The 26,391-nt window shown below is 52.5% G+C and overlaps 1 protein-coding gene across 1 annotated transcript in view; it reads right to left on the reverse strand.

Annotated features, from left to right (window-relative positions):
- Positions 1 to 3,302: 3,302 nt before the first annotated feature.
- Positions 3,303 to 26,391, reverse strand: part of PPARD (peroxisome proliferator activated receptor delta) — a 76,446-nt gene continuing 53,357 nt past the window's right edge. Inside the window, exons 3-8 of the mRNA XM_079932864.1 lie at positions 17,569 to 17,799; positions 8,469 to 8,623; positions 7,526 to 7,664; positions 6,678 to 6,880; positions 6,048 to 6,498; positions 3,303 to 5,401 (exon numbers count right to left, since the gene is read on the reverse strand). Coding sequence (XP_079788990.1) covers positions 5,154 to 5,401; positions 6,048 to 6,498; positions 6,678 to 6,880; positions 7,526 to 7,664; positions 8,469 to 8,623; positions 17,569 to 17,698 — 1,326 coding nt within the window. The 5' untranslated portion in view covers positions 17,699 to 17,799 and the 3' untranslated portion in view covers positions 3,303 to 5,153. The remainder of the gene's footprint in view (positions 5,402 to 6,047; positions 6,499 to 6,677; positions 6,881 to 7,525; positions 7,665 to 8,468; positions 8,624 to 17,568; positions 17,800 to 26,391) is intronic.

Genomic DNA, 26,391 nt, shown 5'->3' on the forward strand with positions numbered 1-26,391 from the left:
TTGTGGCACAGTGGCTCAGCACTTGTGGCTCGTGGGCTCTGGAGCGCAGGCTCAGTAGTTGTGGCACATGGGCTTAGTTGCTCCGCGGCATGTGGGATCTTCCCAGACCAGGGCTCGAACCTGTGTCCCCTGCATTGGCAGGTGGATTCTTAACCACTGTGCCACCAGGGAAGCCCTGGATCAAAATTATTATTATTTTTTTTTTGCGGTACACGGGCCTCTCACTGTTGCGGCCTCTCCCGTTGCGGAGCACAGGCTCCGGACGCGCAGGCTCAGCGGCCATGGCTCACGGGCCCAGCCGCTCTGCGGCATGTGGGATCCTCCCGGACCGGGGCACGAACCCGCATCCCCTGCATCTGCAGGCGGACTCTCAACCACTGTGCCACCAGGGAAGCCCCAAAATTATTTTTAAAAAAATTTTTTATAGGTGCTGCCAATCGCCCTCTGTGGTGGCTGTGCCAGATTATACTCCCACCAACAGTATGAGAGTGCCTGTGTCTGCACACCCTTGCCAACACAATATAATCAAACTTGTTAGTATTTGTTAATTTGTTATGTAAAACAACAGTATCTCATTGTAGTTTTATTTAATTTTTTTGGCTGTGGCACGTGAGATCTTAATTCCCCGACCAGGGATCAAACCCGCACCCCCTGCAGTGGAAGCACGGAGTCTTAATCACTGGACCGTCAGGAAGTCCCTTGTAGGTTTGTTTTTTTTTTTTGGCTGCGTTGGGTCTTCATTGCTGTGCGTGGGCTTTCTCTAATTGCGGCGAGCAGGGGCCACTCTTCATTGCGGTGCACGGGCTTCTTATTGCAGTGGCTTCTCTTGTTGCAGAGCACGGGCTTTTAGCTGCACGGGCTTCAGTAGTTGCAGCACTGGGGCTCAGTAGTTGTGGCAGTTGTAGCTCGTGGGCTCTAGAGCACAGGCTCAGTAGTTGTGGCGCACGGGTTTCGTTGCTCCGCAGCATGTGGGATCTTCCCGGACCAGAGCTCGAACCTGTGTCCCCTGCATTGGCAGGCAGATTATTAACCACTGAGCCACCAGGGAATTCCCCCCTCATTGTAGTTTTAATTTACATTTCTCTTACTATGAGATTAAGCATCTCTCCATGTTTTAGAGGCATTTCTTTTCCTGTTCATATCCTTTGCCCATTTGGGTTGTTGACATTTTACTCATTGATTGGTAGGTGCTCTTTACATATTAAGGAAATTAGCCTTTGTCTTATTATGTCACACATTTTTTTAACATGGTTGATTTAAATTTTTTTGTGTTCCCCCCACTGGAAGAAATTTTTTTAGTGTGATGTAGTAAGATCTTTTATCTATTTTATAGACGCTTAAGTTTTTTGTGTACTGCATGAAACTTAGAAACTTCTGTGTGTACAAGAGATTTTTGAAAGGTCTATCCACTTCAAGATTATATATAATTTTCCCCATGTGTTTCTTCTAGGTTGTTTTTTCCCTCCCCCACTCTTCTAGTTTTTTTTTCTTAAACATTGTATAAATATATCAAATTTATCCATTTTCCTGTTGATGGACATTTTTATTGTTTCTAAGTTTTTGCTCTTGCTGTAAAGAACATGTGTATGAGTCTTAGTGCAATTTGGTGGCTTTCACTCTAGGGTACTATGTCAGGCTGCCGTCTCCAGGAAATAGATTTAGAGGTTTACTTGCAGGACACTCACTGGGGAGTGCTCCTGAGAACAACACCTGTAAGAAATTGTAGGAAGCAGGATTGGGGAGAGAGAGAAATTAAACTGCAATGTACCTAGGACAGAAGCCCCAATTCTGGAGCTGGACAATTCTTCACGTTGTTTCAAATTGGGGCAAAGAGGCTTGGCTTGTCCCCACATGTTGGCTATAGGCTGCTCCTGAGGAGGGTGTGTGCTTATCCGGGGCAAGGCGGCCCCCTTCACTGCAGGCAATTTCCTGAGAGGAACTCAGCTGTGAGCCCAGCAGCCACGGACCTCAGTGCCTGGGTTCTGAGGGGTGGAACCTGGGTGATGCCTCACAGCTTCCACAGGTGCATTTTAACTTTACAAGATTTTGCCGAATTTTCAAGTTGATTTTATCAACTTCTACTCTCTTCTGCAGTATATGAGAATTTGTATTGTTATTCTTCCTTTCCACATTTTCTATCTTGGTTTTCCTATGTTATTTTGGGGATAGTTTCTACAGATCTTTTCTGAGGGGCAAAAATGATCTCTTTGGCTGTGTCTGTTTTTTAACTCATTTTTTTCCTGGAAATTCCAGGTATTTCTTTTAAAATGTTTGTCTTTTTTTTTTCCTTAAAAAGCAAACTGTTTCTTTAGTATGATTTTCATATCTTTATATTTTTAATATAAAACTTATTTGTCTCTTATATGATAATCAATAGCTATACTTTTTGATGTTCTGGGGCTCTAATTTCACTCATTATTCTATTTATTTTCATGCAGGCTGTCTCTTCATGTTTGTAATTTTGTGGGAGTTCTGTACTGCCTGTGTCTGTCCTCCAGAAGGGTTTTGCGTCTGCTTCCTCCAGGCTCCTCAGGCATATTACCAGCCTGGGACCCCATTTCTTCCTTTAATAATAAACCTTTTTAAGTTTCAGAAGTTTTACAGAATTATCACAAAGACAGTATCTTCTAATTCTCTTAAGGTTGCTTTCTTTTTTAGTCTAAATTTTTGATTCATTTGTCTGTGGAGATGGTACCACTGTAAGTAAAGGAGAAAACTGGGGTGTCAGCTAAGGAGAGGAAAGCCCTGATGTCTTGTGGGGTAAAACTGTGCAAGTCCCAGGGACTTCCCTGGTGGTCCAGTGGTTAAGATGCCGTGCTTCCACTCCAGGGGGAATGGGTTCGATCCCCGGTTGGGGAACTAAGATCCTGCATGGCGTGGCAAAAACCCCCCAAAAACCTGTGCAAGTCCCACATACCACCCAAGGCCCAAGGGGACATGCCTCCTCCCAGGCCCTTCTTAGCCCCTCCCAGACGCCCTCACCCCCAAACCTGGTTTGTGCCATGGTTCCACACACCCTTCTCAGAGGGTGTGTATCCTTTCTCCCCCTCCCACCCCAAATGCTCCCTCCGGGTGGGATGGCATCTTCTCAGTTCTCCACAAACCTTGCTGACTGACGAGTGGTGAGCAGTGCAAGAGGTGAGGGGGAACGATGGGCAGCCCCACAAGCCAGAAATGACCCCGCCACCCGGGCCAGCACCCCACAGTCTCATTTGCCTGACCAAGTCTCCCCCTCTGTGCACTGGATGTGGAAGAGAGGGAGGGGTCTCATCAGCCCCCAGGAAAAACACTGTAAGCTGAGTTAGCTTAAATCAACTCTTAAATATTTAATTCCCATTTATTTAAAGTTCCATCAGTCTGTATACACTATTTATATTAAAAACACAGGAAGCTGGGGCTCCTAGCAAAAATATACATTTCAATTTTAGAGATTGTTCAGACACTGAGAAGAGCTGTATCCTCAGTACCAGAACTGGGGAGGGGGATGAGGATGAGGATGGGGTGCATGGCGGGGGAGGGGGGGAGGGGAGGGGAGAATCTTGCCAGTAGAGAGTGATCCTCAGGCATGGAAAGGCCCCTCCAAAAGGAAGACCAGACAGGACCCAGGAAGCCTGGGCTCTAACCCCACATGTCCCGCCACCTTTCTCAGAGACGCCAGTCAGCCCCTCACCCCTCCAGACCTGTTTCCTTCCTGGAGAAGCAGCCTGGGTAGGCTCTCTGTCCTCTGCTCAGACGGCAGCGCTCCAAGCTGTGCTTCTGCCCCTCCTCTGGGGTGAGTGCTTATCAATGGGGATGAGGGGGAGGGGCGGGGCCACGAGTGGGACTGGGCCTAGCAAGGTCCTTGGTCACCAGAGGCAGTACAGGGAGAGTTCCAGGTGACCAGCTGGGCCAAATACAAGGAAAAGGGGAGGGCAGCAGAGTTGCTGGGACAGAGGGTGTCACAAACGAGAAGGATCAGTTTATCCCCAGTACCTCCCCTGTGAGCAGGTGCTGGGCTGGGTCCACAGGACCCCGTGCCCACCAAGGGATCTGGCCTAGCCTCGGGAACAGGGGCACAGCTCTGCCCGTCCACCTGCAGGCCCCTCTGGGCACTCACCTGCCTCAGGGAGGGGAGGGTGAGAGGTGTGGAACCTGCAGGTAAAGTGATTTCAGTGCTTGTGGTGTGTGGGCTGGAGGGAGTGTGTGTGGGGAGTGAGCTTCAGCTGGGCTGGAGCCACTGCCAGTGTCTCCCGGAGGCCAGAGAAAGGAGGGGCGCTTGTGAGGCCAGGCCCTGGCGCTGCCTGGGGGAGCGCGGTGCCGACACCTGTAGGCAGGAGTCGGTGGCGCTGCAGAGAGGCAGACAGAGTGGGGTGCTGATGGGGGACCCGCCCCAGGCCTGGGCTCAGAAGCAAGTCCCCGGCTCGCCATCTCCCCTACCTCCCTCCGCCTCTCTTTAAGCTCGCTCCTCGTCAGTGGGGGTGTAGGGACCCCCACCTCTATCCAGGCTGGGCGCGTGTCCCCCAGCGGCCAGCGCGGGGGCCATCAGTGACACTGGCCTGCGAGACCGGTGAAAAGAAGGGAAGGGCGGCGGCTCAGCAGGGCTGAGGTGTGCGCTGCCTGCTGGGAGCCAAGCTAAAGCCCCGGCCGGGCTGCCTGCTGGGGGAGGCATCCTCCACCAGGGACCCGGTGACCAGGGGCCGCTCTGCACTCAGCCCTGGCCCTGCTTACCTTCCCTGGGAAGCCAGGCCCAGAAAGCTTAGTGTTTCTTTGGATGGCTCGAGCCCTTTGCTGTGAAGACTGAAGACGGGAGAAGGGGACTGTTGGTGCAGAGGGCAGGCCCGGCCCCTCCTGCTGCGGGGTGCGGGGGTGGGGGTGCGGGGTGGGGGGTGGTGGGGTTGGGGTGGGGGGTGGTGGGGAAGCAGAGGTGCTGTTCTGTGCTGCTGGTGAAATAACACAAACTGCCTCACAGGAAGAGGAAGAGGGACAGACACGGAGATGGGGAAAGAGAAAGGGAGGGCGAGAGAGGAAGGAAGAAAAAGAACAAAGAAATGAGAGAAGACAGAGGAGCTGAGAAAGGAAGGAGCCGGGGAAGGGAGAGGGAGGTGGGCCGACTGTGTGTGATTCCCCCTCGGCCACCAGGCCCAGTGCTCAGCGGCTGGTCGACAGAGAAGCCCTCAGTACATGTCCTTGTAGATCTCCTGGAGCAGGGGGTGCAGCGAGGTCTCGGTCTCCGTCTTCTTGATCCGCTGCATCATCTGGGCGTGCTCGGTGACCAGCTGCCGCAGGTCAGCCATCTTCTGCAGCAGTTTGGGGAAGAGGTACTGGGCGTCAGGGTGGTTGGCCTGCAGGTGGAACTCGAGGGCGCGCAGGATGGTGTCCTGGATGGCCTCCACCTGTGACACGTTCATGAGGCCTGGCCGATCTGTGGGGACAGAGGGCAGGGGTGTGGGAGGCAGCAGGCACACAGGGGGTCTCAGGAGGGCAGGGCAGCTCCCCTAACCCCACCGGTGTGGGCAACTTGGCCCTGGGAAAAGTGGGCCTCCCTGCCTGGACTCAAACCTCTTCTCTACCACAGACTAGCAATGAGGCTACGGGCAGGTCACTCAGCCTCTCTGGACCTCAGTTTCCTCATCTGCAAAATGGGGATAACAGAAGTGCCTCTGGCATAGAGTCATTATGAGGATTAAAGAGTTATAATCTAGGAAAAGGAACTGGAACAGTGCCTGGCATGAAGCAAGCTCTATGCCACTGTCAGCGTGAGTCTTACTATATTTATTGTGCTGGAATTTGAAAAATGCAGGTAAAACACAGAAAATTTCTCCACTATCAGAAATAACCCCCATCAACATGTTGGTACATTTCCTTTCAGTCTTTTTTCTATCTCATCTCCATCTATACTAGATGGAGCTGGTCCTGCACACACAGTTAGTGCCTTACATGTTCCACTGCCATCATCACATGGACCCTTCCTCCTGCTGTCAGAGCTTAGGCTTGGCCCCTGCAGTGAGGGCCCAGCCCCCAGGAGGGCTGGCTGTGCGGGGCTGACCCACTGCCCCTCCCTCACTTACCTCCGCACAGAATGATAGCCGCGATGAAGAGAGCCAGGTCACTGTCATCAAGTTCCAGAGCATTGAACTTGACAGCAAACTCGAACTTGGGCTCGATGATGTCACTGAAGGGCTTTCGGAGGCTGCGCAGGAACTCACGGGTGACAAAACCAGTGCCGTTGGCCACCAGAAGCCCGTCCTTATTGACGATGGAGGCCAGCATGGCAAAGATGGCCTCGTGCACACCATACTTGAGAAGGGTCACCTGGTCGTTGAGGAAGAGGTCGCTGAAGCTGGGGATGCTCTTGGCGAACTCGGTGAGCTCACGCACGGTCTCCACCGTGGTGCACTGGCAGCGGTAGAAGACGTGCACGCTGATCTCCTTGTAGGGGGGCAGACCGTTCACCAGCTGCTTCCACACCAGGCCCTTCTCTGCCTGCCACAATGTCTCGATGTCGTGGATCACAAAGGGCTGAAAACCAGGCCCCGTTAGAGGCCAGGCCTTGGGGGAACCCCGCCCATGTGTGCCCCGTACCCCTTGCCTGTACCACGAAGTGAGGGGAGGGAGGAGGCCTGGTTCTCCCAGGAGTCAGGCAGGTGGCAGCAGGGCCCAGAGCCCGGGGTGCTGCCAGGCTGAGCAGTGACACTCACCGCCGTGTGGCTGGCCTTGCCGGTGAGGATGCCACGGGCCTTCTTTTTGGTCATGTTGAAGTTTTTCAGGTAGGCACTGTAGATGTGCTTGGAGAAGGCCCTCAGGTCAGCCACCTGGGGGTTGTGTTGACTCCCCTCGTTTGCCGTCAGCCCTGCCACCAGTTTCCTCTTCTCAGCCTCTGGCATCCGGCCAAAGCGGATGGCTGCACGGGGAAGGGGGACAGTCATGGAGGAGCCTGGGCAGGGGCCAGCACCTCTAAGGTACACAAGCCAAAGACGGAGACACACTGTTTGAGCACAAGGCCCTAAGAAGCTCTAGAGCCAGCAAGTTGGAATGTTGGAGAACCCCTCCAGAATATAAGCTCCGGAGGGGCAGGGCTTCTGTCTGTCTTGTTCACAGAGCCCAGCAGGCTCTGTCTCCCGGGAGTGCCGGCCTCCAGCAATCTCCAGCCTCGCTCCTGGCAGCTGACACACGTGGTCACTCACTGGCTCCTGCCTGCCCTCAACAACCAAGAAAACCTGAGGGGATCCTGGGCCTTGGCAGTGGCTTTTCACACCCTGTCAGGTTATCCAAGACAGGCTCAAGGTTCCGGGAGTGGTGTTTCCAACACTACTGGAGTTAGGGTCAATTCCCAGGTCCCTTCTGGGCCAGAGAGGGTGAGGCTCAGGTGCAGACAGGTGGCAACTGCCCCCGGCCTGGGAAGCATGGCGGGTCCTGGGCAGTCTGGGAAGGCAGGCCTCAGCAAGGGCAAAGCTGACCCGCGTACTGACTGTGTGCTGGGCGCTGCTCTGAGGGCACCCCCTTTCTGTTCCTGGGCTCTCGGAAACCTGGTTTCAGGTTGGCTCACCGTTGTGCGACATGCCCAGCGCCAGGCATTTCTGGAAGCGGCAGTACTGGCACTTGTTGCGGTTCTTCTTCTGGATCTTGCAGATCCGCTCACACTTCTCGTATTCCAGCTTCATGCGGATTGTTCGACGGAAGAAGCCCTGAGGGACAGGGGACAGGTGAGGAAGAGAAGAGCCACGAGGAAGGGAGAAAGGGTAAAACCCTGACTGCTGGGCTGTGCCAGGGGGCTTGATTATGCATCGAGATGTAACAATTCCTGAATTTTGGAAGTAATGGGGGGGGGAAATATTATTGGAGGAGAAAGGGAGAAAGAAAGTAAACAACTCTAAAACTTTTGAAAATAACTGAAATAATATAGCATATTTATTTTAAGTGCTTCTTTGTTAGTTTGGTGAAACAAAACTGTACTGTGGCTAACTTGATTTATTCGTAAATGCAACCTGGTTCTGCATCTTTTCTAGGTAGTCGTTTAATAAAATAATATGTGAAATTTTGACGGGTGTGCAGTTAGTAGGAAGAATCCAAAAGCAAAACCAGAAAAAGAAATATAACGTTTCCTTTTTTATCAAAGAGCCCCCTCGGGCTTTGAGGCGCAGGAAACCCTGACCTTGGGAAGATGGCTCAAGCCCAAGACCCTCATCCTGTCCTACCTGTCTTCTCGTGTCAGGTCCCCAGGGGGCGCCAGCAGCCCAGAGAGCCCAGGTGAGTGACTGGGTCGGCACCAACGGTACCCAGCGGGGCAGACCCAGCGAGGGAACCCCTCCTCTACAACAGGACCCAGAGCTAAGCCTGGAACGGGCCCAAGGGCCTGGCTGCCTCCCAGGCAGGAATTCCACAGTGGGTATGGTCAGGACCTTGCCCGGCAGCAGGAAAAGCCTTCCTGGCAGGTCAACTCACCATGTGATCACAGCCCCGATGGGCAGCCACCCCTCCACTGCCCGTACCTTGCACCCCTCGCACGCATGAACACCGTAGTGGAAGCCTGATGCCTTGTCCCCGCACACCCGGCACTCCATGTTGAGGCTGCCACATGAGGTCCCATCGCAGCCCATCTGCAGCTGGTCCAGCAGCGAGGGTGGAGAGCAGCTCCGGGAGAGGTCTGCAGACACACAACACAGGGAGAGGTCAGCAGACATACAACACAGGGGCAGCTTTGTGTTCTGCCAGGCCTGGGGGCCTGGGGAGGTGACCAGAGCCCGCAGGGCAGCCCAGGTGGCAGGGCGGGAATCACAGTCTTGGCTCAGCCACTTAATGGCTATGTGACCTCTGGGAGTCAACTTTCTGAGGATCAGCGTCTACATCTAGAATGTGGGGTCAATGACAGCTTCTCTGGGTGGAGGACGAAAGTGTCCCAAGCATTTCCCCCAGACCCGACACCCAGCAAGTGTTCCAGAAAGGCAGCTTACTATCTGGACTGAGTTAGACCTGCCTGGGCTGAGCTCACTGCTGGCGGGGAGAGGGCATGCGGGGGATGGTTGTGTTTTGGGAGGAGGGGAGCAACAGGGAAGAAGCAGAGAGATTCTCTTTAGACTGTCTTTAGGAAGTGGCTCCCTGGCTTAAGAGACTCCACTGTGTGGGCCCACAGGGGATTGTGTGAAATGTGTTTTGTGGAGGCTACAGAAGCGCAGGCCTCTGCAGAGCTCAGCCCCCACCCCAGAAATCTGATTCCTGCATGGACTCCTGAGATGCTGCAAAGGATCTTTCAAGAAGCTCAAAGGCATTCCCACGAAACTTCTTGCTAGAGCAGAAAAAGCAGAAATCTCAGTCACTATGACCAGGCGGTGGACTGAACTTCCTCGAGTGTTTTCCTGTTAAATGTTCAGACATCTGAACCCCGTGTTGAGTGTTGGCGAGGAAAGCAGTTGGCCACAGGCGACTTCAGGGTATTTGTGCCGTCAGGTGACTTAGTGAGAATGGCTGCTGGGTCCCTCCTGAATCTCTCCCCTGGACGCTCAGAAATGAGCCCTTACCTGGGAAAGGGGGCCTGACTGGGCCCGTCTCTGCCCCCAGCCCAGTGCCCCTGTGTGATCCCACGGGCCGCCTGCCCTGCCTCTGCCAGGCTGGCCTGCCAACCTGCTGTTCTCTGCTTTCTTCCTGACAACTGAGCAACCTCCTCAGGGGCAGGGGCTAAATCCCCAGACCAGAGGAGCAGTGGCTTAGAGCAGACAGCTCCACAGGGAGACCCAAGCCACGGCGGTCAGCCCACACTTAAGGTTTTCCGGGCCTGCCTTCCACCCTCTCTACAGTATGGTCACTGCACAAGAGCCTGACTCCCCACGATGGAGCTACCCCGAGACCAAAGCGTACTCCACTTTCCGACACCTTCCTCCCAGCTCTCCCGGTGTCCCCTGGGGTCCTAGGAGTGACAGCAGGAAAGCCTCCAGCCACACCCCACCCCGCCAGCAGGAAGGAGCGCGAGCACCAGACCCCTGGGCTGGGGAGGGTAGGGGTGACACAGTCCCTGCTTCCTGAAACAGCCTGGCCTGTCACAGAGCCTTAGCTCTCAAATTCAGTCACTCCAAGGGGTGTAACCGCGCCCGCCTCAGCCCACGGACTGGGAGAGCGGGTGCCCTCGGCTCCTGCGCATGCGCTGCGGGGAGCCGGCAGCCTGTGGGGTGGGGTGGGTGTCGGGCCGACCCCTTCTGGTCTTCTCCGGAGCCTTTGTGTTCACTGAGCACTGGACGCCCCGCACCAGGACATAAGGGCCTCGGGGCAGGGACTCCGTCCACCAGGGCGCTGCTGCTGGACGCGGGGCAGGCGCTCAGCGACTCTGGACTAAGTGGTCCTCAAGCAGCCTGGGCGCCCTGGCCTCAGCGCCCGGGGGCTGGAGGGGCTGCGCTGGACCCGCAGCTCCTGCCCGCGATATCGCGGGGGCAATGGAATTCACATTACCGTCTGCTGGGAGAAAACGAGATAACATGTAAAATCGCTCTGTAGAGACCTACGCAGACGCCGGGCAGGGAGGGTTTCCGGCACTTCCTCCCCCGATCTGTGTGGTCTGTGTGCATGTCTGCTTTCTGGCACTTCTTGTAAGCGGTGTTGTTTATGTGGTTTGCACGTCTGCCTCCTCTGCTAGACTCGGCACGTCTCTACTCACATTCCCTTTGGATCTCAAAAGCCACCTCCTCCACTGAGTCTGGTCCACAGTGACCTCTCACCCCAGTCTGTTCCCACCTCTTGGTGGTGCCTTCCTCGTCCCCCTTGTGGCCCTGGAGGCCTGGCAGGTGTCTGGTCACTTGGTTGCTGTTGGTATGGCACATGGCAATGCCACCCTACCTTTTCATTCCACAGACATTTGATGAGCACCTGCTGTGTGCAGAGCGGGAGTCAGACCCTGCCCTCAACCAGCTGAGGTAAGAACACTAGGACACAAGGTAGCGAGTGGCAAGGCCAGTGGCGGGGCAGGCAGAGTGGTGCAGGACTGGACGTGAGGTGGTCAGGGAAGGTGACTGCTCCCCTCTCTGGGCTCAAAGGTCAGGGCTTCGATGACCCCCAAGCTGGCTTCCAGGTGCTCAGAAGCAGCCCGCCTAGGGGGTGAGAATGGCCTCAGGAGCCACACAGCCTGAGATCAGGTCGGGGGTCCGACGCTCACAACCCAGCTCTGCCCTCTGGGCCTGTCTCCTCCTCTGCAAATGGAGGTGACAGGAGCATGTGTCTCAGAGTCACCGTGAGGAGCAGAGGAGTTAACAGAGAAAGTTCCTGGACCTTGGAAGTGCTGTGGAAATGTCAGCTTAAGTTAGGATGAGGCTCATTAGTATCAGAAAGCTGCAGTTCTGCAGCTCCCAAGCATGTGCCCACACAGGCAGGCGCCGTTCCTCTTTCTTCCTCTGGCTGCTTGTTCTTCTTCCCCATGGCTTCACAGAAACCCAAGGTGGGGGAGGAGGGTCCTCTGCTTATGAGGCCTGGAGAGCCCCGAACAAGACCTAGCCTCCTCTCACTTCTGGCCTGCCGCCGCCCCTGCTCACCCTGGAAGAAGCCAAAGTGCCCAAGCCCCATGGACCACAGAGGCAGCCAGAGCTCTGGACTGTAGGGAGAGGCCCAGGGTGAGTGTCCCAGGGGGGCCCCAGTCAGGAAGAGTGGCAAACTGGACTGGGGGGGGGAAAGAGACCCAGGGCAGCGTGGGGGCCCTGGGCGTGTCCTGCCCCCCAGGTGGTGGATGGGCACAGGTAGTCCGGGAAGCACGGTGCGGAAGGGTGATGGGACAAGGGCCCCCCACCCCACCCCCGCCTATTTGAGGGGAATAAGAGAACTTGAATAACTGACACACGAGGTAGAAAGAGGCAGGGGAGATGAGGGACTGGGGCGGGTGGAGTGTATGTATCCTACAGGGGTAGGTTTTGTTGTGGGGTACATGTGTATTGGGGTATCCCATCACTTCGTGGTGAGTTTTCCAAAGATAAAGGTTCTCTTTCTTCCTTGTTGACCACCTGGCTTAAGACTTTATCCTCCAATCACCATCACATCCTACCCAAAAGTAATGATGGCAGAATGCTCCCCATTCAAGGGACCAGCTTCTGAAGGTCCCCCCACCCCATGACCTCTTAGCAGGAGACTGGGCTTCCAAGAGGCCCTCCCTCCCACTAGGAGCCCCTGCCTCAGGGATCCTCTGCCTCAGGGACCCCCAGGCGTGCTGGATGGAAGACACCCTGGGCTCGCCCTCTGAGGGCTGTCTGCCTGCAAAGCCACTCTCCTGGGCCAGCCCAGGGCAGTCCTCTCACCTGGCCTCCTCCTCTGCTCTCAGGAGATGCCCTTGCTCACCTGATGGCCATCATCTGGGCCCTGAGCCCCACCTCTGAACTTCTGCCCCAGCCACACCCTGCCTGCCTGGCCTCCCAAACCCCTCCTGAGGGCCTGCCTCTACCAGTCCTGGGAGGGAAGGGGAAAGAAGCAGCGTTTATCAGGCCCCTACTAAGTGCCGAACGTTAGTGTCTTTATGCTCATTAGTATCATTTCAAATCATCTTGGAAGACAGTAACTGCCACCATTTAAAGGTGAGGAAACTGAGGCTCGGGAAGTTGCGGAATCTGTCCGAGAGTACCTGTCCAGTACATGGTGGGACTGGGATCTGACCCTAAATCTGAGTCCCTGCAAGGGCTGTGTGTTTGAAGCAATAACACCTCTTTTTTAGTGCACGCCTACTGTGTTCCAGGCCCTCTACTGGACACTTTACACCATTAGCCTCACGTGACCCACAAAACAACCCTTCAGGCAGGTCTTCTTAACGCCTGTTTCACAGGTGAGGAAACAGGCTCAGAAGGCTAAGTGACACACGGACAGTGGCTCTGATGGCTAATTTTACGTCAGCTTGGCCAGGCCAAGTACCCATGGAATCCAGCTTTTGGTCAAACACTAGTCTACCTGTTACTGTGAAGGGATTTTTTAGGTGTGATTGACATTTAAATCATGAGTCTCCACAATGTGAGCAGGCCCCAGCCAGTCAGTTGAAGGCCTGAGGAAAATAGGACCAAGGCCTCCCCAAGGAAGAAGGAATTCTGCCTCCAGGCTGCCTCAGACTTGAGCTACATTATCAACAAGCCCAGGTCTCCAGCCTGCTGGCCTGCCTGCAGAATTTCGAGTTGCCAACCCTCACAATTACATGAGCCAATTCCTTAAAATAAACCTCTCTCTCTGCGCGCATACACACACACACACACACACACACACACACACACACGCACCTCCTCTTGTTTCTGTTTCTCTAGAGAACCCTGACTAACACAGTGGCAGCGTGAGAACTATCACCCAGAACCATCCAACCCCTGGGGCTGAGCTCTTACCCACTGCACTCCGTGACTTTCCGTCTATGTGTGTACGTGTGTTCATTACTACTAATTAACAGTTCGTGATTACGATAAACGATGAGACGCGTCACTGCCAAGGATAACACTATGCCATTATTCAAATGTTTGGACTCAGCATAAGCACTACCCCTGTCACGCAGAGAGTGAAGTATCAGTTGCACCATCTCTGATTACAGGTTCAGCAAACACACGCTATTGACCTTATTCACGTCATTAGTGTAGTCAAGAGTTCTCCTGTATATCTAGTCTCCATCACTGGAGATAGGTTGTTGTCATAGCTGTGAGGGTGGCCCAGAGGGAACAGCCCTGTCTATTTACTTTGCTGGCAGAGCCCCAAAGGCAAACGGCTTCTGAAGTCAGGGCCAATTCTGTAGGACTCTGGGGCTGGGTTACCAAGCAGCCTCCTTACTTCTGTTGGCCTGGACTGTGGGCTCCTCAGGGCAGGCACTCAGTCTTGCCCTTCACTGGATGGCCGACCCCTGCTGGACACCCACCAAGCACTTGCTGACTGAGAGGAGGCACCAAGGCCAAGAGGAAGGACACTTTATCTTCCTCAGCCCTGCGCTGAGACCCCTGACTTCTTTCTTGGGTGTGACTGGGACCTTCATCACTGAAGCAAGAGAGGAAGAGGGTGGGAGTGGGAGGTGAACGCTGGCTCAGCTGCCCCTGCCCAGCCGGGGGACCCGGGCACACGAGCTTCCTCATTGCTGAGCGCTAATGATGAGGCCTGTCCTGCCCGCCTCCTGGGTGGGGGGAAGGGCTTGGCAGGTGCTGAGCTTGGTACAGAGATGCACAGGGTCAGTGCAGAACCTCTGGAGGGTCAGAAGGAAAGCACACTGTGCAGCCTTCCTGCTGTTCCAGGGCTTGAGACTGTGCCTCATCCTCATGGCTCCCTGAGGGGGCTCCAGAGGCCAAAGTCATAGACTCACAGGGTGGGGCAGGGAGCCAGCACGTGCTGACTAGCGCCTGTGGCATGTCATATGCCACCACTGACTCCTCACCCAGCCGGCCCTTGAGATGGGCAGGATGAAGCTTTTTTTTTGGGCCACACCACGCAGCTTGCGGGATCTTCCCCGACCGGGGATTGAACCTGGGCCACCCCAGTGAAAGCCTGGAATCCTAAAGACTAGACCACCAGGGAAGTCCCAGGATGCAGCCTTAAAAGGCAAAGAGCCTGAGATTGGAGAGGTAAGGGCACTGGCAAGGACCACAGCCCACAGGGGCAGATATGGGATTCTAGCCCTGGGTTCTGTGATCCCCAACACAAGAAGCTCTATCTCCAGGGCCCCTCACCTGCTGGCTTTTTTTTTTTTTTTTTTAAGAAAACAACAACAACTAATTTTACCCTTTTAAAGAAAGTAACGCATTTGCTTTTTAAGTTATGAGAATACTGCAGGCTTGGTGAGAAAAACACATAAGGGCACACAGGTAGCATCTGACAGATCCCCTCCACCCACAATCCTACTCCTCAGAGTAGCCTCACTAGCTATTTGAGTGTCCTCTTCCAGTGCCTTCTAAGATATATAAGGATTTTTTTTTTTAAGAAGATGTTGGGGGTAGGAGTTTATTAATTAATTAATTTATTTTGGCTGTGTTGGGTTTTCGTTTCTGCGCAAGGGCTTTCTCTAGTTGCGGTGAGCGGGGGCCACTCTTCATCGCAGTGCGCGGGCCTCTCACTATCGCGGCCTCTCTTGCTGCGGAGCACAGGCTCCAGATGCGCAGGCTCGACAGTTGTGGCTCACAGGCCCGGTTGTTCCGTGGCACGTGGGACCCTCCCAGACCAGGGCTCAAACCCGTGTCCCCTGCATTAGCAGGCAGACTCTCAACCACTGCGCCACCAGGGAAGCCCTATAAGGATTTTTAAACAATGGGATCCCCAAGTTGTCAGGAACTTACTTCCCTGTCAGTATACACAGACCTAATGACTGCAGAGCATCCCACCGTATGGCTCTACCACAGTTTATATAACCAATTCCCCACACATGGACACTTTCTAATTTTCTGCTATTATGAGCAGTGCTCCTATAGATAAGTGTGGAAATCTCTGTGCACGCTGAGTGAGTATTTACACTGGATACATTCCTAAAAGAGGAACTGCAGGGTCAAAGGAATGCACGCTAAGTAGTAATGGCCTGCACTGCCCAGCTGCCCCTTCCACCCTCAGGGACTACTGGAGGGCCACGTCCTCACCCTCTGGCCAACCCAGGCCTCGCTGCCAATCTGACAGGCTAAACAACATCTCATCTGAAGATTCCTTCTCTGACTATTGAGTAGACTGAAAAATGTTTCATGTTTTCTGGGCATTTGTATTTGTCCTACCGTGAATTACCTGCTTCTGTTTTTCTGGTGGGGGGCTTGTCTTGTAGAATTTTATATACTATGGCTTTCACCTAATGATTAGGTTAAACAGCCCCCTCCATTTCAATTACTGAACAAGTAAGTCTTTCTACCGCCAATTCATCCATTTATTGATAAACGGAATCTATTAAACACAACATCATACACAGCACTGTGAGACTGGCTGGGTAAATTCTGCCCCAGACGTCTCCCCACGTGCTCTAAACCCCACCAGTACAGCTCCCCGAGACGCCATTACCATGCCCGCCTCGCCCGCTTCGCACAAGCTAGCACGCTCTGGTCTGCATGCAAACAGCCTATCATTTGGGGATATGGTCCCCACAGCGTGTGTAGGAAACCCCAGGACAGGACACCACACTGCAGGTACTTCTACGTGCCTGGGCCAGCCATGGGGGCAGTGTGGGCTAGGGTAGGTAGTGAGGCCACCAACCCCAGGGCCCTCTCTTCCTCTTCCACTCTCCCTTGGTGTCCTCAGTGACAACTCTTGCTCATTCTTAGCTCCCAGTGTCTCCTCTCTGCCTCCTAAGCCTCCCCGCTTGTCTCAAGTTCAGGACAGTGTGTGCAGGTCCTGTGTGCAGGTCAGCCATTCATTCCTCTCTCCTGAGAAAGGCTGGGTCTGCAAAGCCATCAGTCAACCAACAGGGAGTAGGTTACCCTGGGGGATAGGGGATACCGTCTCGCAAGCCCTGAAATCACACTGGGCCTACTTTGGTTGTTCCAGGGTGTCTGGTGGGATCAGAGGCACTGGATGATGGCTCTCCCCTCACCCTACCCCACCGTGTGCCCCGAAGAGGAAGAACCTCTGCAAAATCCCGGGACTTTGCTTTGTAGGTTCACAGCAGCAAGCAAGGCCCAAGGATTCAGGCCTCTCTTAGGTGCAGGCTCAAGCAGGAGCCTGTCCCACCCCAAGAGCCCCCACCCTGACTTAACTCCTGACACCACCTGCCTCCTTCTCCCCATGCAGACACAGGGAGCCAGAGAGCATCTTTGTGGGGCAGGCCTGCTCATCTGCTCTGAATCACCACTTGTGGTCAGGATCCCCTTCAGCTGAAGCCAGCAGCAAAATCAGGATGCCCCTCCCAGCAGCACATCCTCTAATGACGCTGAGTACCCTCCGAGGGAAGGGAGAAAGGACCAGCTGAATGTGCTGGTACTCGGGTGGAGGGAGCAGGGAAGGGGCGGCAGCAGCAGCAGGGAGAGCCAGGGGCTGAGGGGGGGGGTGCAGCGTCTGGGTGCCCTTGAAGGTGGACATAGCATGATGATGATGACGATGAAGATGAGGACACCACAGTACAAAGTACCAGAGGAAAACGTCTACACTGCTGCTGGCAGTAGATAAAGGGGAACCAACAAGTTAGACAGGAGAAGCTAAAATCTGTCTGGCTACACGAAAGTATTACTAATTCCCGTCATTGTCACTAAGTGCTTAGCATCTGCCTAATTACAATGCACCTTGATGATGTGTAATTAGTACCAGATTGAGTTGTGTGTTCTGACTGATCCTAACAATCACAGGTACAGATGATCTTTCTGGCATGTTGCTGATGCACATTTGTCCCAGATCCCTTGTGGTAGGAGAGGTGGAGTAATAATGATGACAACGTGCATGACACAGGCTAACTCATTCCATTCTCACAAAAGCCTGTGTGCACGTCCCCTATAATCCCTGTCTGTTTTACAGGAAGAAGGGGTGCAACTTGCCCAAGATCCTGCAGTTGATGAGCAACAGAGCAGGGGTGTGACCCTGGGCTGTCTGGCTCCAGTCCTTAACCACCCTGCTGCCCTGCACCCCATGATGATGCTGTTAGCAGAGGGCCAGGCTCCCTGTCCCCCAAACCCCATCTGTGCCCCCTTTGCCCCATGTCCCCTGCCTGCTCCCCCTTACCTGTATAGCTGCTGGAAGGAAGTGAGTGCCCTGGTCCCCCATTGAGTTCTGGGGCTCCTTCTGCCCTTGCCACTTCCTTTTTCTCCTCCTCTTCCCGGACCTCAGGGGCTTCCTCCGGTGGCTGCTCCATGGCTGATTTCCCCTCGGCACCACACCTGCAGGCCCGGTCATAGCTCTGGCATCTTCTGGGTCTGAACACAGATGGACCTCTACAGGGCAGTTCCTGTCAGCCTGGGCAAAGGAGAAGACAGGGAGAGGTTGGGGAGGCAGGGTAGAGGACGAGAGGGTGATGGAGTGGGGCAGGATCGAGGGCCGCCATCTGGGGGGACTGGAGGGGCACTTCTGCCTCTCCTGCCCTCGCAGAGCAGGAGCGACTCATCCCTGCAGTGCGAACCTCTAATCCTGCCATCACAGGTCACTGCCCCTCCACCCTTTGCCCACCTGGCTCTTGTGGCAGGTTTGTGGGGTTCAGAGCAGCTTCCGGTAGCCAGATGGGGTGATACACCCCTGTGCCACCTTTCCCCGCATCCTGCTCTTTGAGCCTCCTGAACCTACAGGAGCCACATGAGAATGACTTGAGGGGCTTTTTCAAACTTTCCAGTCCTCTTGGAGATCCTGATATGCATCAGACCTCCCAACCCCCATCCTGTCCTATCCAAACAGAAGCCACCATCTGGCCCTAAGCCCGCCCTTCTCTTCCTCTGGTAATCTCTACTTTAGTGACCCAAATGCCCAACTACCCACCTATCAAAGCCAGAAGGTGGGAATCATTTGACACTCCACACCCTCTCTCTTCCTCCTCTAGGCCTGCACACTTGGCTATACTGGAATCACTGGGGAGTTTTTGTTTTTTTTTTCTTTTTTGGAGGTTTGAACTTGAGTAGGACATTTATAAAAACCTAGACAGGGGCAGTGTCCTCCCCAGCCCAGGTGCCACTAGGCACAGCACAAGAGACTACAAACGCAGCAGGGGAAGGTGGACACTCAGGGTGTGGGAGTGCAGGCACCCCCACTTCTGGCTCAGGGATTTGGGGAGTAAACAAAACCTACTTGGAGAAGAATTGGGGAAGAAAACCAGCAACTGCCTTCTTCTGTACGGGTGGGGACAGGGAAGGAGGCAGGGACAGGGGCAGGAGCATTTCACATCACTAACCTAACTTGGGAAACTGCAAGGGACCATCTTCGACTGGCCTTAAGAGGAAGACAAGATGGATGATGGGAGAATCCACAGGAGGGAGAGGAGGAGAGGGAACGTGGCTAGGGGGCAACAGCCCCTTCCCTTCTGGGCACAGGAAGGCAGCCAGGGCACCAGGTCCAGGCAGTGACCTCACAAGGACAGCACAGTTTTTGCAGCTTAGATATCACCCACCTGCCCCCACCCAGCTACTCATTCTGTTCCCTCGCTGGTGTAGGGCCACTCTCTGGCCCCGAGGGAGTGGATGGCTCTGCGGCCTGGGGCCCTGCCTCTTCTGTGTCTCCTCCCTTGGAGGCAGCGCTAGCCTCTGCCCCTTTGGCCTGGGGCTCCTGGCTCTCAGGGGTGGCGGCAGCCTTCCCTTCCAGGGCAGTGCCTTCCTCGCTGCAGGCAACGATCTCCACTGGGGAGTTTTTAAATATATGGATGCCTGGGCTCATCCTCAGGGATTCTCATTTGATTGGTTTGGGAAGCAGCTTGGGCATCAGGATTTTTTTTAATTAATATTATTTATTTATTTATTTATTTATTTCACTGCATCGGGACTTAGTTGTGGCACATGGGATCTTTTGTTGTGGCGTGTGGGCTTCTCTCTAGTTGTGGCACGCAGGCTCAGTAGTTGCGGCACGTGGGCTCTAGAGTGTGCAGGCTTAGTTGCTCCGCAGCATGTGGGATCTTAGTTCCCCGACCAGGGATCGAACCCGTGTCCCCTGAATTGGAAGGAGGATTCCTAACCACTGGACCACCAGGGAAGTCCTGGGCATCAGGATTTTTATTTTTAATTCCCCTGGTGACTGTAACGCACAGCTAAGCTTGAGAACCACTGTGCCACAGCAAAGCAACCTCCAGCTGATGGTAAATCGTTCCCTCTTAATCATTCCTTTCCACAAGGCCTTCATTTTCCCTTGTTTGGATTGACACAATGACCTCTTAATTGGTCTCCTAAAGGCAGTTTGGAAATTCAGTGCTAGGGTCTAAGACCTGGGGAGTTGGGGATCTGGAGATTTGTTGGGGGCAGGGGGGGAATATTCACTGACGTGACAGGAGCAAGAAGGAATTCATTTCACCAAAGGAAAGTGACACGTCAAGGGAGGACAGAGGAAGAGGCACCAGAGCAGACAGTGAGGCAGTGGCCAGAGACAGGAGAGACTTGGGACAGCCGGTTGTCTCAGAGACAAGGGAAGGGCTGTTTTTTGGGGGGAGTGGGCGGTCAACCATCTCAAATGCTGCAGAGTTCAAGGGTGATAAACTGACACATGGCCAATGAATCCGGTGACTGTGAGGTCATCTTTGACCTTGTTATACAAATTTCAACCAAGTGGTTGGGATGGAAACCTGAGCTCTGAAGAATAAGTGGCAGCTAGTAAGCTGGGACAATGAATAGAGACTAATTTTTTAATGAATATGTCACGGAAAGGAATGTACAAGAGGATGTAGCTTGAAAAAGTAGCAAAGCCAGGAAAAGTTTTTTTGGAATAGAGGAGGCTCAAGTAAGCAGTGGCTAGCTAGAGGAGAGGTCTTCAGAGAAAGACAGGCTGAAGATTCAAGGGGGAAGTTGGGGCAGGACGACTGATGGAAGAGGAATAATTCAAGGGCACAGGATGAGGAAAATACAAAGTATCGCAACAGTGTGTATGGGGGTGGTGGTGGCGGTGTGCTAAAGCTCATAGGGAATGACTTCACTCTTGTTAGTTAAGTAGGAGGAATGGTGGTCTACTGAGAGTAAAAGATGGGACTTGAAGAAAGCAAAGAGGCTGAGTGGAGGTACTCTGGCAAACATGATAGGGAATTAGCTGAAGAGAAATAAAAAAGAATTGTATAGTAGGGCTATGGTAATTAAAATAGTGTGGTACTGGCACATGAATAGATAATCATTGAAAGAGCGTACAAAAAGTCCCTAAACAGATACAAATGCATATGGGACTTTAATGTTATAAAAATGGCACTCCAAACCAAAAAGAAAAGATGGATTCTTCAATAAATAGTATTGGGACAAGTGAATAACCATCTGGATCCCTACCTTACATCTTATACCAAGACAAGGTCCAAATAAATCAAAGGTTTTAAAGTTAAAACAAAAATACATGAATTATAAAAAGGGTTGAAAAGCTAAGTGGGAGAAGAGCTAAGGTGGATACTAAGCCCATAAAGCTTAATGGGTAAAAAAATTAATAAATTTGATTTCATAAAAATACAAACTTACTACAAGGTGAAAAAACCATCATAAGAGAAAAAAAAAAACCCAGATAATAGACTGGGAAAAGTATTTGCAACTCGTCAGACAAAGGGCTAATTGCCCTAAAATAGTTCCTACAAACTATTAAGTAAAAGACCAGCAATCCAATAGAAAAACGGGGCCAGGATACAAAAAATATACACAGAAAAGGTATATACACTTAGTTCTTAAACATATGAAAAAACGCTCAACATCATTCATAAAAGAGAAATGCAAATTAAAACAACACTGAAATATACTTTTTACAATCAGATTAAAACAGATGCTAACCCTCATGGGGCTTCCCTGGTGGCGCAGTGGTTAAGAATCTGCCTGCCAATGCAAGGGACACGGGTTTGAGCCCTGGCCCGGGAAGATCCCACATGCCGCGGAGCAACTAAGCCCGTGTGCCACAACTACTGAGCCTGAGCTCTAGAGCCCGTAAGCCACAACTACTGAAGCCTGCGTTCCACAACTACTGAAGTCTGTGCACCTAGAGCCCATGCTCTGCAACCAAGAGAAGCCATGACAATGAGAAGCCTGCGCACCGCAAGGAATAGTAGCCCCCGCTCACCGCAACTAGAGAAAGCCCACACGCAGCAACAAAGACCCAACACAGCCAAAAATAAATAAATAATTTATTTTTAAAAAAAAACCCCAAACAGATGCTAACACTCTGTGGCTAAGCACGTGGGGAAACATCATCTCACATGTCCCTGTGGAAAGGTAAATTAGCACAACCTCTAAAGAGGGTAATTTGGCTACATCTATCTAAATTACAGGACACATTCCCTTTGATCCAGAGATACCACTTCTAGGTTGTATCTTACAGCTATCCTTCCACTGAAGTACAGTGACATAAAGTATTAGCACAAGATTACTCATTACAGTATTACTTGACCAGTATATGTGGGGAACAAGCTAGATGTCCATTAACAGGGGACAGCCATAAACAAGAATGATGATGTTTATGGACTGATTTGGGAGTATCTCTAAGATATATTAATAAGGGAAGAAAGCAATTTGCAGAATGAAGTGAAGAGCTATACTTTGCACAAAGAAGATACAATGAAGCTGGATTTGACTGTGTATGTGTAAGATAGCGCTGGAAGGCTACTTAAGAACTGGGAACGCTGGTTGCCTCTGGGGAGGGAATTGAGTGTCTGGGTCACTGATGGGACAGAGATTTTTCACTGTACCTGTTATTTTTATTTTATTTAAAAAAATTTTTATTGGGGTATAGTTGATTTACAATGTTGTATTAGTACTGTACCTTTTAAATTCTGAACTATAGGCATGTTACCTGTTCTAAAAATAATTTAAATTGGAATAAAATAAAAAAGCAAAACTTACAAACAATAATGTGAAAGATGAGAGGGCATGATCAACGTTAAACTGCTCAAGTCCTTTTATTTTTCAGGAGGCAACTGGAGATGTTGATGAACTTTACAGTTCAGTCAAATGTACACAGAAAAATTTCAAAGGTAACCACTAAGACACTGTAAATAGAGTGTATAATTTCCAAATTATTGCAGCAGAATGGGAAAACTTGGGAGAAGTCATGTAAAATTCTAGTTTTCAGACTGAGAAAGTCTCACAGACGGAGACATTACAACCAAATGCAACGTAGGGTGGTGGACTGGATCCTGGAACAGAAAGAGGACGGTGGTGGAAAAACTGGGAAGTTCCAAGTAAAATCTGCTTAGTTTAGTTAATAGCATTGTACCAGCATTCATTTCTTAGTTTTGGTAAGTTTGGTAATCTTTACAATATTTCTGTAACCCTAGACTTTTTCAAAATAGAGTTTTTTAAAAAAGCTTTAAAAAATCTGGCTTTCTGGCTTCTTTTTTGGGGGGTGGGGTGGGGGGACCGCACTGCACAGCTTGTGGGATCTTAGTTCCCCGACCAGGGACTGAACCCACATCCTCCGCAGTGAAAGTGTGGAGTCCTAACCACTGGACCGCCAAGGGACTTCCCTGGCTTCTCTTGAAAATCGGGCAAACCTGGCCTGCATGCCCCTGCCCACCGCCCACCCAGGGGCTAGGCAGTGGCGGCCCCTTTACCTGGAATCGCGCTCTCCACTGGCAGTGTCTTCACTGCTTCCAGCTGTCACTCCTAGGCTGCTTTACTCATTCATGATGCATGAACTGCCCCCATTTGCAGGGATGTGAGTATGGTTAGCATAAAGCGGTTCCTCAAGTATCAATCCCTGATCATCCCTGAGCATTAAACCTGGGAATCACCAGACCCAGAGCAAGGGAAATGCTCAGAGGTGCAGTTCCGCCACATGGTTCTGACCAGGAACGAGGAGCCGCCACCTGGGGCAGTCACTTCCAGCTGCTACCCGATTCCAATTCCCCTTCTTTCTCACTGAGTCCCCATTTTCTCTGGATCAGCCACGTGCCTAGCTACACACTCAATTTCCCAAACTCTCTGGCAGCTACAGTGTTCATGTGATGATTCTGACCAACAATATGTAAACAGAAATCTAGGGATTTCCCTGGTGGTCCAGTGGTTAAGACTTCGCCTTCCAATGCAGGGGGTGCAGGTCGGATCCCTGGTCGGGGAGCTAAGATGCCTTGCGGCCAAAAAAAACCCCCCTAAAACATAAAACAGAAGCAGTATTGCAACAAATTCAATAAAGACTTAAAAAAAAAGAAAAAAGAAATCTACTAGAAGGTCTTCTGGAAACAGAGGTCAAGAGGGTGGGGCAGAAAGGAGTAAGGAGCCGGGTCACCACAGCATCACGGAGCTGCTGAACTAACCCTAGAATGCCTGTCTCCAGACTACTTATTAGGTGGAAAAAAAAATTTTTTTTTAAATTTATTTATTTGGCTGTGCCGGGTCTTAGTTGTGGCATGCAGGATATTTAGTTGCAGCATGGATGTGGGATCTAGTTCCCTGACCGGGGATCGAAACTGGGATCCCTGCATTGGGAGCGCAGAGTCTTAACCACTGGACCATCAGGGAAGTCCCTAGGTGGAAACATTAAATGCCTATTTCACAAGGCGCTGTTTGCCAGATTTCGGTTTCGTGCAGTTGAACACAATCCTAACTGAAATAGTAGCAGGATAAAAAAGGAGAGTGGGACTGGGGGGAGGGGGTTGGTGACAGCACTGTAAAGGACCTCGGTGATCACCAAGAACAGTGTGTGACCGTCGTGGCTCGAATAAAATGCTCTACAAAAATTGGCGATTATCTAAATAACAAGGACCACAGATGCTGATTCTTCATGCTCCACAGAATTGAAAAGCCTGGAAGTAGAGGAGGCAGGGGCAGGTGAGTGGTGAGAGACCCTCAACCAGGCCTGTGGCTGAAGGGGCTACAGGAGGCTTCTGAGGAGCAGCGTCACGAGGATGAGCAGCACGGTGACAGAGGGGCCAGATCATGGGACACCCAGGAGCCAGAAGCACAGTGGTGGCACTGACCTCAGGAGTAAGCGGATGAGGCTGATTAGAACAAACTGCTTGGGGATCCGTGTAGCCTGGGTGTCAGTGGACACGGGGAAATCACACAGGCTGTGGTGATGAGAGCCAGGGAGAGAGGGGTGTGAGGACTGCAGGCACACCAGGCAGGTGGAAACAGAGGAGGAAAAACAACACTTCCCTGTACAGATACTCGACAAAATATTTTCTCACATATTCCCTCATATCTTCTGACGCTCTGAGTGACCCTGGGAGATGGGACAGAGGTCACTGTTGGGACTGAATCCTGGAGGGAGGGGCAGGAGCTGACTGAGTTCCTACTGCATGGCAGGCTCGGCCCAATCCTCACAAGCCCCCACAAGACCAGCCCCGTGGTCTCCCCTGGGCAGATGAGGAAAGTGACAAAAAGCCCAGGCCCGCCTGGCCTGACAGGCGTCTCTCAGAGAACACGCTAGAGGATGCAGCAGAGGACCACGGGGTGCAAACACCGCGGGGCCCGAGCCCAGCCCGGCCTCTGAGGAGCTGTGTGCACGGGGCCACCTTACACACCTGACGCTCCTGAGCCTCAGCTTCCCTTCCACATATCAGCTGGTAGAACGTTCTTTCACCATGACCAGAGGAACTCTTCTCAGTTTCTGGGGTGCAAGCGGTGGCCTCTTGAAATCAGATGGGATTCTGGGCTCTGGCTAGAGCTTTGGATTTGGGGCCAGGGTCTCTGGATTCCAGGTGGATGTTCCTTCCCAGCCCAGAGCTGTCCCTTCTGTTTGTGACCTCTTAAGGACAGCAGCTGCAGGGGGAGGGAAGCTGCAGTCTGGTTGCTCTAAAACCCACACACATCCCTTGGGCTGTTGCTTATTTGGATGCAACCCCATGCTGGGGCCCATCCCTGCAATTTGCCGGAAGCCATCCATTTTCACACAGCCCTGGGTGCTCCGTCTACAGCTGAGGTCTGCCCATCTCCCCAGTGCCTGCCCCCACCGCTGGTCTCAGCTTGCCCAGCCAGGAGCCGCTTTATTCCCTAGGCCCTCCCCCACCTCACCTGGGCGGCCTACAGGCTGGGTTTTCACAGGTAGCTGCCACCACAGCCTCCACTCTCCCTGCAGTGCACCCTGTTCCCTTCTTCCTTCCTTCAGTCCTGGCACTAAAAATAGCACCTGGCACTAGGTTTAACCTTTATGTGGCTGAGAAACCTTGGTTTTTGCTATTGCCACCCCCCAGCACTGTGCCAGTGCCAGAAACCCTCTGACTGTGTCACAGCTTTGCCCCACTTAAGAGGCTGGTGCTGTCCTCAGGACAAGGGTCCTGTAGCCGGAACGAGAGGGGTGCTGCTCTGCGGCCCTTGCACAGAAAATGGAGTCGCTACCAAAAGAAATTCTTACAAAACCAAATACCTGGGCTACTCTGATCCTGGCATTCACACACGTGTTGTGTGTATACATGCTCACAAAAGCCTGCCAAGCAAGCATCCCACCCTCCTTCCCCTTCTAGGAGCTAAAGTTGGGCAAGGGGCACGACTCTATCCATTTCCCACTGGGCAGGTAGATTTCACAGGCAGAGGTAGTTAGGAGCTTAACCCAAATGACCCAGAGCTCCAGAGAGGCCTGGTCTGGGGCTCGAGCGACCAAGCCACCTGGGGCCCTAATCCTTCCACCAAGTCCAGTCATCCTTGGGAAACAGAGCTTCCCTGACACCCAGCAGCAGGCTGTATGCTCTGAGTGGGCTTACTCTGTGTCAGGCCCCATTCAGCTGTGATGCATCCTGTCAGGCCTCTCCCTGCACCACAGCCTAAGGTGGGTCACAGCTCCAAGCCTCGTGTCCACCACCTCCATCACAATGGTACCAGCTTCCAATTCTCCAAGGGTTTATAATACACCAAACTGTGTGTATACTGACACATCTAATCCTCACAATAGCCCTAAGAGTCGGGTGCTATTATTATCTCCATTTAACTGATGAGGAAACTGTGGCACAGAGAGGGAAAGTAATTGAGT

The sequence above is a fragment of the Stenella coeruleoalba genome, assembly GCF_951394435.1.
Source record: "Stenella coeruleoalba genome assembly, chromosome: 10".
NCBI classification, from domain to species: Eukaryota; Metazoa; Chordata; class Mammalia; order Artiodactyla; family Delphinidae; genus Stenella; species Stenella coeruleoalba.